Source organism: Pristiophorus japonicus, chromosome 5 (assembly GCF_044704955.1).
Source record: "Pristiophorus japonicus isolate sPriJap1 chromosome 5, sPriJap1.hap1, whole genome shotgun sequence".
NCBI classification, from domain to species: domain Eukaryota; kingdom Metazoa; phylum Chordata; class Chondrichthyes; family Pristiophoridae; genus Pristiophorus; species Pristiophorus japonicus.
In genome coordinates, this window is record NC_091981.1 from 3,113,882 (window position 1) to 3,127,255 (window position 13,374).

Genomic DNA, 13,374 nt, shown 5'->3' on the forward strand with positions numbered 1-13,374 from the left:
TATTCAAGGCTGAGATCGATAGATTTTTGGACTCTTGGGGAATCGAGGGATATGGGGATCGGGCGGGAAAGTGGAGTTGAGGTCGAAGATCAGCCGTGATCTTATTGAATGGCGGAGCAGGCTCGAGGGGCCGAATGGCCGACTCCTGCTCCTAATTCTTTTGATTATGAGCTCATCAGGGTACAATGCTGGACATTGAACACGTTATTTTTATTGATTTTCAGCCAGTGCAGCATTTAAGCACCACAGGTCAATAACTGCACAGGTCAAATGCAGAATCAAACCCCTCTGTTCTGCCTAACAATGTAATTTAGCCCAATCTCAGAAAATGCCCACCTCGCGCACAGTGTGGTATTTGTTTCCCACACTCATCCATAGGCAGTCCCTCGGAATCGAGGAAGACTTGCTTCCACTCCTAAAGTGAGTCCTTAGGTGGCTGAACAGTCCAATACGAGAACCACAGTCCCTGTCACAGGTCGGGGGAAGCGGGGGCGGTGGGGGGCTGGGACTGGTTTGCCGCACGCTCTTTCTGCTGCCTGCGCCTGACCTCTTCACGCTTGCAGCGTTGAGATTCGAAGAGCTCAACGCCCTCCTGGATGCACTTTCTCCACATCAGGCATCCTCATCACCTGTAAGACTGACAATTTGGTGCAGTTGGGAGCTGCTTTGGTTTATAGACTGTTACCCACAAAGAACCAGTCTAAACTTGCTTCATTTAAGACTTGCATCTGACTTAGAGGAGACAGAGTCCAAAAATCTATCAATCTCAGCCTTTACTTAGAGGATCAGTTTCACTTGGTTTCAAACGAAAAGGTAGTGGTGGGGGAGTGGGGAGATGTTGAAATTCGCCTTCTGGAACAGGAATAGAGAGCTCGACAGCCCATCTTTTCAGAATGGCAGGCAGTGACTAGTGGGGTACCGCAAGGTTCTGTGCTGGGGCCCCAGCTGTTTACACTGTACATTAATGATTTAGACGAGGGGATTAAATGTAGTATCTTCAAATTTGCGGATGACACTAAGTTGGGTGGCAGTGTGAGCTGCGAGGAGGATGCTATGAGACTGCAGAGCGACTTGGATAGGTTAGGTGAGTGGGCAAATGCATGGCAGATGAAGTAAAATGTGGATAAATGTGAGGTTATCCACTTTGGTGGTAAAAACAGAGAGACAGACTATTATCTGAATGGTGACAGATTAGGAAAAAGGGAGGTGCAACGAGACCTGGGTATCATGGTACATCAGTCATTGAAGGTTGGCATGCAGGTACAGCAGGCGGTTAAGAAGGCAAATGGCATGTTGGCCTTCATAGCGAGGGGATTTGAGTACAGGGGCAGGGAGGTGTTACTACAGTTGTACAGGGCCTTGGTGAGGCCACACCTGGAGTATTGTGTACAGTTTTGGTCTCCTAACTTGAGGAAGGACATTCTTGCTATTGAGGGAGTGCAGCGAAGGTTCACCAGACTGATTCCCGGGATGGCGGGACTGACATATCAAAAAAGACTGGATCAACTGGGCTTGTATTCACTGGAGTTCAGAAGAATGAGAGGGGATCTCATAGAATCATATAAAATTCTGACGGGTTTAGACATGTTAGATGCAGGAAGAATGTTCCCAATGTTGGGGAAGTCCAGAACCAGGGGTCACAGTCTAAGGATAAGGGGTAAGCCATTTAGGACCGAGATGAGGAGAAACTTCTTCACCCAGAGAGTGGTGAACCTGTGGAATTCTCTACCACAGGAAGTTGTTGAGGCCAATTCACTAAATATATTCAAAAAGGAGTTAGATGAAGTCCTTACTACTAGGGGGATCAAGGGGTATGGCGAGAAAGCAGGAATGGGGTACTGAAGTTGCATGTTCAGCCATGAACTCATTGAATGGTGGTGCAGGCTCGAAGGGCCGAATGCCTACTCCTGCACCTATTTTCTATGTTTCTTACACCCCAACCGGACACCGGTTCGCTATCGGCCAATTTGCGCTTGAATTTCACCCCCATTGTGTTCACCACTCCCATTACCCAATCCTTCTGTACTAAATAGTTCTCGGAAATATCTTCTTTGTGTCTGTAAAGCACAGTTTATGACACCAGCTTACTTTTGCAAACTGAGAAAGAAAGAAAAACTTGCATTTATATAGCGCCTTTCACGACCACCGGACGTTCCAAAGCGCTTTACAGCCAATGAAGTACTTTTTTGAAGTGTAGTTAGTCACTGTTGTAATGTGGGAAACGCAGCAGCCAATTTGTGCACAGTAAGCTCCCACACACAGCAATATGATAATGACCAGATCATCTGTTTTTGTTATGTTGATTGAGGGATAAATATTGACGGATAACTCCCCTGCTCCTCTTCAAAATAGTGCCATGGGATCTTTTACGTCCACCTGAGAGAGCAGACGGGGCCTCGGTTTAATGCCTCTTCCGAAAGATGGCACCTCCGACAGTGCGGCGCTCCCTCAGTACTGCCCCTCCCGACAGTGCGGCGCTCCCTCAGTACAGCCCCTCTGACAGTGCGGCACTCCCTCAGTACTGCCCCTCCGACAGTGCGGCGCTCCCTCAGTACTGCCCCTCCGACAGTGCGGCGCTCCCTCAGTACTGCCCCTCCCGACAGTGCGCCGCTCCCTCAGTACTGCCCCTCCCGACAGTGCGGCGCTCCCTCAGTACTGCCCCTCCGACAGTGCGGCGCTCCCTCAGTACTGCCCCTCCGACAGTGCGCCGCTCCCTCAGTACTGCCCCTCCCGACAGTGCGGCTGTCCCTCAGTACTGCACCGGGATTTTCAACCTAGATTTTTGTGCTCAACCCACGATCTTCTGACTCAGAGGTGAGAGTGCTACCCACTGAGCCATAGCTCAGAAAGAACCCATTTGGAGTGTTTGTGCAGACCTGGATGCTTCAGAGTAATCTATTAAAAACAAGCAAGTAAAACTTGCATCTGTGTAGCCCCTTATCACATCTCCCAGATACATCTCCCAGATACATCTCACAATACTTGACATACAATTCATTCATTTGAAGTGGTCACTGTTGCATGGGCAGAGCTGCATTATATGGTAATGTGCTCCGTACTGTTGAGCACAATGGGAGTATTCGGGGGTGTTCCATTTAAAATTTGATGGTGATGCTATTTTTTAAAAATAACAGTGTCGCTATGATTATGAATCATAAACAATCTATTTTTCAGGTATTTAGACCCCAGATTATCACTGAGGAATTTCTGGTCAACTGTGGAGCCTTGCTTGTAAGTAAAGGGTTACTAATTGCAGACTTTTCAAAGAAAGAATGAACTTGGATTTATATCCAATGATATTTTAATGATTGGGTTATTCCCTGTTCAATTCCGCCTGGAGTGACTGCCGTCAGCGACTGGGATTGATTGTATCGTGTAACTTTCTGCCACTTGCTGGATTTTGCAGAAACAATTGCCCTGCTTTAATCAAGAGAAGTTGCCACAGTTTCAGTCAGGAGTTCTGTATCCTCTAATTTGTAGAGACTCATTTTAAGTAGACTCTGTGGACTGTTTGCTGTAGTGCGCGGTTTAATTAGATTCTGCAGAGTAAATGGACTTTGTTTATTTTGTTAGGTAAGTGTTTGTTGCGTAAAATACACAGTTCGCCGAAAGTCCTGCCGTAAGCCCCACCCCGCCTCCGAATCATTAACTGTCACAGTGCTGTCACTGCAGTTTTCCCAGTTTATTCTCTAAATTTTCTTGATTTTGTGACTAAACCTGAATCCGAAAGGCCCATTTCTAACTATGCAACTTTTAACTGCTTAGAATGTTTTCTACTTTTTGCAGTGACTGTTTGGCAAATCCCGAGTTCTGCATAAAAATATAAGTGTGATTGCAAACTGCACGAATACTTACAGTTCAGAATCATTTCAGTGCCATTTTTTCGATGCCGCCAAGCTGACATTATCCTTGATTTAAGAACATAAGAAATAGGAGCAGGAGTCGGCCATACGGCCCCTCGAGCCTGCTCCGCCATTCAATACGATCATGGCTGGTCTGATCATGGACTCAGCTCCACTTCCCTGCCCACTCCCCATAACCCCTTATCGTTTAAGAAACTGTCTATTTTTGTTTTAAATTTATTCAATGTCCCAGCCTCCACAGCTCTCTGAGGCAGCGAATTCCACAGATTTACAACCCTCTGAGAGAAGAAATTCCTCCTCATCTCAGTTTTAAATGGGCGGCCCCTTATTCTAAGATTATGCCCCCTAGTTCTAGTCTCCCCCATCAGTGGAAACATCCTCTCTGCATCCACCATGTCAAGCCCCCTCATAACCGTAAACGTTTTGATAAGATCACCTTTCATTCTTCTGAATTCCAATGAGTCGAGGCCCAACCTATTCAACCTTTCCTCATAAGTCAACCCCCTCATCTCCGGTGGACTATGCCGTATTTTTTTTTTGTTATTTCATAGATAGACAGGGAAACTCACTTGTGGGACTTGAACCTGCCACCTATCTGTCTCAGAGGCGAGGGTGCTGTCCACTGAGCCACGGCTGACACTCTTGGGTCATGGGTGACGAGCCATCCTGCTGAGTGCAGCCAGCCTCAACAGTCTGCATGAGTAGTAGTTAGCAGAGCCCTGCTTCACTCTGGATCGATCGTCTGTCTGTCTGCATCCTGCCAACATTGATGAATCCAGCAAGGTTAACGCCCCGCTGAGCCAGTACAGGAGTGCTCATCGAAACATCGAAACATTCAGCCCTTCGAGCCTGCACCGCCATTCAATATGATCATGGCTGATCATGCAACTTCAGTACCCCATTCCTGCTTTCTCTCCATACTCCTTTATCCCTTTAGCTGTAAGGGCCACATCTAACTCCCTCTTGTATATATCTAACAAACTGGCCTCAACAACTTTCTGTGGTAGAGAATTCCACAGGTTCACAATTCTCTGAGTGAAGAAGTTTCTCCTCATCTCGGTCCTAAATAACTTACCCCTTATCCTTAGACTGTGTCCCCTGGTCCTGGACTTCCCCAACATCGGGAACATTCTTCCTGCATCTAACCTGTCCAGTCCCGTCAGATCTGCAAACCCATATTGCCCGTGATCAGTATTTTGGCCCCGATGGTGATAACCTGGAAATTCTGCCCTGAGACTTCTAGCCAAAGCCTTACAGAGATAAATAACAAAACCAGATATTTGTGCTATTTTCTTAAATTTTCTTTATTTTCCCAAACTTTTCAAATTCTGTCAATTCTCCTGATTTTGTATTTTTCCCCTTAAGAGGTTTTTTTATGAACATAAGAAATAGGAGCAGAAGTTGGCCATTCGGCCCCTCGAGCCTGCTCCGCCATTCAATAAGATCATGGCTGATCTGATCATGGACTCAGCTCCACTTCCCTGCCTGCTCCCCATAACCCTTCACTCCCTTATCGCTCAAAAATCCGTCTATCTCCACCTTAAATATATTCAGTGACTCAGCCTCCACAGCTCTCTGGAGCAGCGAATTCCACAGATTTATAACCCTCTGAGAGAAGAAATTCCTCCTCATCTCAGTTTTAAATGGGCGACCCCTTATTCTGAAACTATGCCCCCTAGTTCTAGATTCCCCCACGAGGAGAAACATCCTCTCTGCATCTACCCTGCCAAGCCTCCTCAGAATCTTGTATGTTTCAATAAGATCACCTCTCATTCCTCTAAACTCATATGAGTATAGGCATACTCTGCAGGCCGGATTAAAAAAATCTAGGTCAGTCTGTGTTTATTAAAGTTTCGGATGACAGTGCTGTTTAGATCGTGACGTGGCAGCCATACCTAACTTTGCAGCACTTGTATCTTCCAGTTTGTGGCAAGTAGCTTTGTTTCTCTTGAGAGTTTGCAGATGTTACCAGCTAATGCTGACACGTGAGCCCCAGCACCTGTCACTGTTAACATGGGATGCCACTACACTGCAAGGAGGGCGCTGTCCTCTGGATCAAGTGTCTTGGCTCCTGAAGGCAGCGACTGTACAGTCTCCCTGGAATATATAAGATCAAAAGTTTGAGAAATAAGTCATTTTTATATTTAGATCAATCTTATCGTATATAAATTAGAAATGCCTCTGGTTTTATAGAATCCGAGAATAGTACAGCAGAGGAAGAGGCCATTCGGCCCATCGAATCTCTGCTACTCTTTCCTGTCAGTCCCATTTCCCCCACTCTTTCTCCATATCCTGGCAATTCTTTGTCCTTGAAGTATTTATCTAATTCCCTTTCGAAGGCTACTATTGAATCTGCCTCCACCACCCTCTCAGGCAGCGCATTCCGGATCCTAACCACTCGCTGCGTGAAAACGTTTTTCCTCATGAGGCCTCTGGTTCTTTTGCCGATCGCCTTAAATCCGTGCCCTCTGGTTCTCGACCCTTCCACCCGTGGGAACAGGTTCTCTTTATTTACTCTCTCGAAACCCTTCCTGATTATAAACACCTCAATCAAACTCCTGCAAGCTAACTGCAAAAATAATGAGGACTGGACGTTTCCAAATGTCTTTACATAACCTTTGTGTCTTGGTTTGTTTTCAGAGTCACGTTAAATCTGTCGATTCTGGAGAAACAAATTTAGAAAGTGCAGTGGGTAAGTACATCATTTTAATTTTTAAAAATGGCAATCGCATTTTTCCTCATTCATTCAATTTCTTCATACAAACAGGATGTGATGTCATACCATGGTGGCGGGGCGGGAGGGGGTGGGGAAAGCTGGAAACTATCTTAAATGATGATAGTTGTGTCTTAAAAACATTCTGATCATTTTCCCCGCCCTACTTTCTGGAAGGTTACAACCTTAGCACTTCAGCGCACATCACGAGAAACAGAATCTTGTTTATTATTTCTCTATTTATTGACAAAACAATTTGAGACGTTAAACCGAGGCCCCGTCTGCTCTCTCAGGTGGATGTAAAAGATCCCATGGCACTATTTGGAAGAAGAGCAGGGGAGTTCTCCCCGGTGTCCTGGGGCCAATATTTATCCCTCAATCAACATCGCTAAAACAGATTATCTGGTCATTATCACATTACTGTGTGTGGGAGCTTGCTGTGCGCACATTGGCTGCTGCGTTTCCCACATCACAACAGTGACTATCTCGTCTATATGGGAGGCTGACCAAGGAGCTGTCAACCTGAACGATTCACCATTCCATTCCAATGACAGGGAAACCCATAGGTAGCACCCGCAGAATTCCTCAGTACTTCTCGCCCAATTTGTGTTCCACCAAATTCTATGGCATGAGCATATAAATTCTGCGGCAAGTCAGTCCGGGTTTGAGGTCCATTTCAGCTTCATGTGATAAATAATTTAAAACATGCACTCAAGATCCACTGGGTCACAAGGCAAGTAATTTGGGGCTTAACGTCTCTGTCCTCTTTGGCCTGCTGCTGGGATGCCCCCAGGGCAGAGACTGGTCACTGGCGCAGCACCAAGTGTGGCAGTATTTTCAGGGGGTGTCGCTGCGTTTGGGCGCCCCAGAGACTTGGCGGCAGGAAGTAGAGTTGGGAGGCTCGGGAACTTCCCTTTCTGCCTTATTTCGGTTGGCTCCATGGTTTCCCCCTTCCCTGAGGAAGCCCTGGAAATCTTGTGGTAATGTAAATGGGACTAAGAAAAAGAAAGACTTGCAGTCCTACATCACCTTTCCCATCCACCCGGCGTCTCAAAACGTTTACAGCCAATGAAGTACTTTTGAAGTGTAGTCACTGTTGTAATATGGGAAACACGGCAGCCAATTTTTGAAATAGTGCCATGGGATCTTTTATGTCCACCTGAGAGAGCCTCGGTTTAACGTCTCATCCGAAAGACGGCACCTCCAACAGTGCAGCACACCCTCAGTACGGCCCCTCCGACAGTGCCGTGCTCGCTCAGTACTGCCCCTCTGACAGTGTAGCACTCCTTCAGTACTGCCCCCCCTCAGTACTGCCCCTCCGACAGTGCAGCACTCCCTCAGTACTGCCCCTCCGACAGTGCAGCACTCCCTCAGTACTGCCCCTCCGACAGTGCAGCACTCCCTCAGTACTGACCCTCTGACAGTAGTGCCCCTTCGACAGTACAGCACTCCCTTAGTACTGCCTCTCCGACAGTGCAGTGCTCCGTCAGTACTGCCCCTCCGACAGTGCAGCACTCCCTCAGTATTGCCCCTCCGACAGTACGGCACTCCCTCAGTACTGCCCCTCCAACAGTGCGGTGCTCCGTCAGTACTGCCCCTCCGACAGTGCGGCACTCCCTGAATACTGCCCCTCCGACAGTGTGGCAATCCCTCAGTACTGCCCCTCCGACAGTGTGGCAATCCCTCAGTACTGCCCCTCCGACAGTGCAGCACTCCCTCAGTACTGCCCCTCCGACAGTGCAGCACTCACTCAGTACTGCCCCTCCGACAGTGAGGCGCTCCCTCAGTACTGCCCCTCCGACAGTGCGGCGCTCCCTCAGTACTGCCCCTCCGACAGTGCGGCGCTCCCTCAGTACTGCCCCTCCGACAGTGCAGCACTCCCTCAGTACTGCCCCTCCGACAGTGCGGCGCTCCCTCAGTACTGCCCCTCCGACAGTGCAGCACTCCCTCAGTACTGCCCCTCCGACAGTGCAGCACTCCCTCAGTACTGCCCCTCCGACAGTGCAGCACTCCCTCAGTACTGCCCCTCCGACAGTGCGGCGCTCCCTCAGTATTGCCCCTCCGACAGTGCAGCACTCCCTCAGTACTGCACTGGTGTCAGCCTTGATTTTATGTGCTGAATTCCTTGGAGTGGGACTTGAACCCACAACCTTCTGACTCAGAGGCGAGGGTGCTGCCCATTGAGCCACTGAGAACCGGCACAATAGGCCACCGGCAGCGTCTCGCTGGCCTTGGTGGCCGAGGAATGGATGTTCCCCAAAGTCGAAGATCAGAAAACATGTCCTCAGTGACAAGGTCTCGGCAATAGTGTCATGGGTACCGACAATGTGAATTACCTCACCAAATGCCATTCACCTTCATGGTAACCGAGTAACCAGCAGCCAGTATGGCAACAGAAGTTAAAGATCCTGGTTGAGCAAAAGGTGATGCATCAGGAGGGACACAGATATCCTGTTTGTACATCGAGGGTAACATTTGGAAGACTGATAAAGACTTTCACTGTAATCTGATTTAGCATGTGTCAGAAGGTGCACTTTTATAGACATGGTGATTTAAATAAAAACAATTCAACTTTAGGTCAAACTGGTTCAGAAGAACTTATCAGAATTGTCTTCTCATCATGGGAGGCCATTACTCAGCATCCAGTGTTACTGACTACCCATCATTCGACAGTAAGTATCAGCGTGTACGTGTGTGTGTGTGGGAGTGTGGGAGTGTGTGTGTGTGTGTGTGTGTGTATGTGTGTGTGTGTCTGTGTGTGTATGTGTGTGAGAGCGAGTGTGTGTGAGTGTATGTATGAGTGAGATTACCAATTCATTAAAGCAGTCGAGAGGTACACAGATCACCGAGATGCCTCCCTCTATCTTCCAAAGGACACAGACACCCCACATAGAGCCCTTTCCACATGTCCCGGCTGTGGAAGCTCTGATGTAACACACGAGTGCGCTGGACAGCAATTAGGAGCAGGAACTCTGGTTAATTTTCATCTCACTAGCCCTGTATCAGAAATAGGAGCAGGAGTCGGCCATTCTGCCCCTCGAGCCTGCTCCGCCATTCAGTAAGATCATGGCTGATCTGATCATAGACTCAGCTCCACTTCCCTGCCCGCTCCCCATAACTCTTGACTTCCCTATCGTTCAAAAATCTGTCTATCTCCACCTTAAATTTATTCAATGACCCATCCTCCACAGCTCTCTGGTGTAGAGAATTCCACAGATTTACAACCCTCTGAGAGAAGAAATTCCTCCTCATTTCTATTTTAAATGGGCGGCCCCGTATTCTGAGACTATGCCCCCCTAGTTCTAGATTCCCCCACGAGGGGAAACATCCTCTCTGCATCCACCTTGTCGAGCCCCCTCAGAATCTTATAGGTTTCAATAAGATCACTTCTCATTCTTCTAAACTCCAATGAGTAGAGGCCCAACCTGCTCAACCTTTCTTCATAAGACAACCCCTTCATCTCAGGAATCAACCGAGTGAAGCTTGCTGGCACGAAACTGAATGATATTTGTAATCTCACTCGTAGGTTCGCAACCTCGGTGTCATATCTGACCCTGAAATGACCTTCCGACCACATAGCCACAGCATAACTAAAACCGCCAATTTCCACCTCCGTAACATCACCCAGCTCCGCCCCCTGCCTCAGCTCATCTGCTGCTGAAACCCTCATCCATGCCTTTGTTACCTCTAGACCTGACTATTCCAACGCACTCCTGGCCGGCCTCTCACGTTCTACCCTACGTAAATTGAGATGATCCAAAACTCGGCTGCCCCGTGTCCTAACTCGCACCAAGTCCCGCTCACCCATCACCCCCTGTGCTCGCTGACCCATGTCCTAACACATATCAAGTCCCGCTCACCCATCACCCCCTGTGCTCACTGCCCCGTGTCCTAACTCGCACCAAGTCCCGCTCACCCATCACCCCCTGTGCTCGCTGACCCATGTCCTAACACATATCAAGTCCCGCTCACCCATCACCCCCTGTGCTCACTGCCCCGTGTCCTAACTCGCACCAAGTCCCGCTCACCCATCACCCTCTGTGCTCGCTGACCTACATTGGCTCCTGGTTAAGCAACGCCTCGATTTCAAAATTCTCATCCTTGTTTTCAAACCCCTCCATGGTCTCGCCCCTCCCTATCTCTGTAATCTCCTCCAGCCCCACAACCCCTCCGAGATGTCTGCACTCCTCTAATTCTGCCCTCCTGACCATCCCTGATTATAATCGCTCCACCATCGGTGGCCGTGCCTTCTGTTGCCTGGGCCCCAAGCTCTGGAACTCCCTCCCTAAACCTCTCCGCCTCTCTACCTCTCTTTCCTCCTTTAAGATGCTCCTTAAAACCGACCTCTTTGACCGAGCTTTTGGACACCTGTCCTAATTTCTTATGTGGCTCGGTGTCAAATTTATCGGTTTTGTCTTATCACACTGCTTTGAAGCACCTTGGGACGTTTTACTACGTTAAAGGCGCTATATAAATACAAGTTGTTGTTGGAATTGTGACACTGAGTGTTCAGCACAGTCAGTGGATGGGAATGTGTTTACATCTCATTCCGTGGAGTTCTTATTCCTCAAGAAAAGAATATATTATCGGTTATTCTGCTACAAAATCTACGGACAAGTACAACAAGAAGGAAGAATGAGGAGAGACAATATTAACTAAATGATGCACCTTCTGAAGGGGGTGCAGGAACAGAGAGGCCAGGGGGGTGTGTGTATACAAGTCTTTGAAAGTGACAGGACAAATTGTTTCCCCCAAAAGAGTATGCGGGTTCCTGTGTTTTATAAGTAGAAGCATATAGCGTCCGAATTTGGTCCGGACCTCCGCCCGCCCGATGTACCGGACGGTGCTTTCGGCGGGATATTCATGAAGATGGTCCCTCGAAGGTCGGCGGGCGGAAAATGAGGGACTTATGCCGCCAATCTGGGCAGCAGCGGGCGGGAGCTCCCATTCTCAGCGGCAGAGGCGCTTGCTGCCCAAGTGCCGCCGAAGATGGAGTCGGGCCCACGGAGGGTCGAAGAGCTGGAAAGAAAAATCAGTCACAAAATATTTAAAAAGCTGTCGGAAGACCTTCAAGGGGACCCCATCAAGGTCAGTCTCTGTGGGAAAACCAATTAAAAAAATGCTCACGAACCTTTTTTCAACGATCTTCACACTCACCGTCGGGAGCAGACCAGCCTCGAGCCAGCGGACCTCCCCCCGTTCTGCCGCCAAGTCCCACAGACTTCCGCCCGCAGGAATGTGGGAGCTCGCCGGGCGGGAGCTCAGTTGTGCCACTCGGCCGCTCGCTGACGTCAGCGGGCGCTTCCCGGCGGTTCTCCCCTCCCGCCCGAAAGTGGCACTGGGTGGATCTGCAGGAGCAGTGTGGGCAGTGAGTTGATGAATTGCGGCCCCATAGAGTATAAAAGTTATGCTAAACCTTTATAAATCACTGGTTAGGCCTCAGGTCGAGTATTGTGTCCGATTGTGGGCACCGCACTTTAGGAAGCGTGTCAAAGTTTGGGAGAGGGTGCAGAGGAGATTGACCAGAATGGTTCCAGGGCTGAGGGACTTCAGTTACGTGGATAGACTGGAGAAGCTGGGGTTGTTCTCCTTAGAGAAGTGGAGATTTAATAAAGGTGTTCAAAAATATGAAGGGCTTTGTTAGAGTAAATAAGGAAAAAGTGTTGCCACTGTCAAGAGGGTCAGTAACCAGAGGGACACAGATTGACAATAATCGGCAATGGAGCCAGAGGGGGAGATGGGGAGAATGTTTTTACGCAGTGAGTTGTTGCGATCTGTAGCGCGCTGTCTGAAAGGGCGGTGGGAGCAGATTCAATAGTAACTATCAAAAGGAAATTGGATAAATACTTGGAAAGGAAACATTTGCCGGGTTGTGGGGAAAGAGCAGGGGGAGTGGGACTGATTGATTTCGCTCTTTCACCGAGCCGTCACGGGCCGAATGGCCTCCTCCTGTGCCGTATGAAAGAAATAAAACAGCAAATGCAGGAAATCTGAAACAAAAATGGAAACAACAGTTAGTTGCTGTAATGGTGACATGCAGAGTGACATCCAAAATGTTAACTTGTCCTCTTTCTGTGTAGTGTTGTGTTTTTCCAGACGTGCCCTGTTTGCAATGCAACAAACAGTCATATCCTTATGGGATGTTTCTCCACATAATCGCATTCTAATTAGCACTACTTATTCACAAAGTCTTTGGTTCTGGTCAACATAAAGATGTGATTATTGAATGCGCTGGTTTCCAGCTCTCCCCCGCACCACTTCCCCTCTGTCCCAAGACACAGATGGTCCCCATTGGGCCAGCCATCATCTCCACATCACTTCCCCTCCATCTCTGGGACAGCTGCTCTTGTTCCGAGGCCAGGCATCACCCCCCGCTTAGCTTCCTTCTTGGCTCGAATACCTTGGCTGTTTTCCCAACCAGAAAAGACACTGTTGTGCTTCTCTTTGTGTGCAATGTTCCCAGAAACACATCTGCTGCTCCATGTCCTCGGTGGCAAACAGGCATGCACCCCGGCTCATTGTCCCCCTCCAATCTCCGAGGCTACCATTGCAAATTGCTCAACACCCCACCGCTGTCTCCCCCCCCCCCCCCCCCGCCCCATCACTGCAACAGAAGCTCTGCTCTCCACATTAGGCAGCAGATTGCACAAACGTCTGTCCATCTCCCAATTCACTGTTACAGCCTCCAAGCCGGCAATTACTTCCATACTGCTTCCCCTCTGTCTCACTGGCAGATGTTTTCTTTTCCAAGCTACTCAGCACATCTGCAACGCCTCACTTCCATCTCCAGACCTGGCA

At 48.8% G+C, this 13,374-nt stretch overlaps 1 protein-coding gene across 5 annotated transcripts in view; it reads left to right on the top strand.

Annotated features, from left to right (window-relative positions):
- ulk4 (unc-51 like kinase 4) overlaps nt 1–13,374 on the top strand; it is a 615,462-nt gene that overhangs the window by 286,924 nt on the left and 315,164 nt on the right. For all 5 annotated transcript variants that reach the window (XM_070880300.1, XM_070880304.1, XM_070880303.1 and 2 more), the window contains exons 25-27: nt 3,175–3,231; nt 6,504–6,555; nt 9,154–9,248. In XM_070880300.1, the coding sequence (XP_070736401.1) occupies nt 3,175–3,231; nt 6,504–6,555; nt 9,154–9,248 (204 nt within the window). The remainder of the gene's footprint in view (nt 1–3,174; nt 3,232–6,503; nt 6,556–9,153; nt 9,249–13,374) is intronic.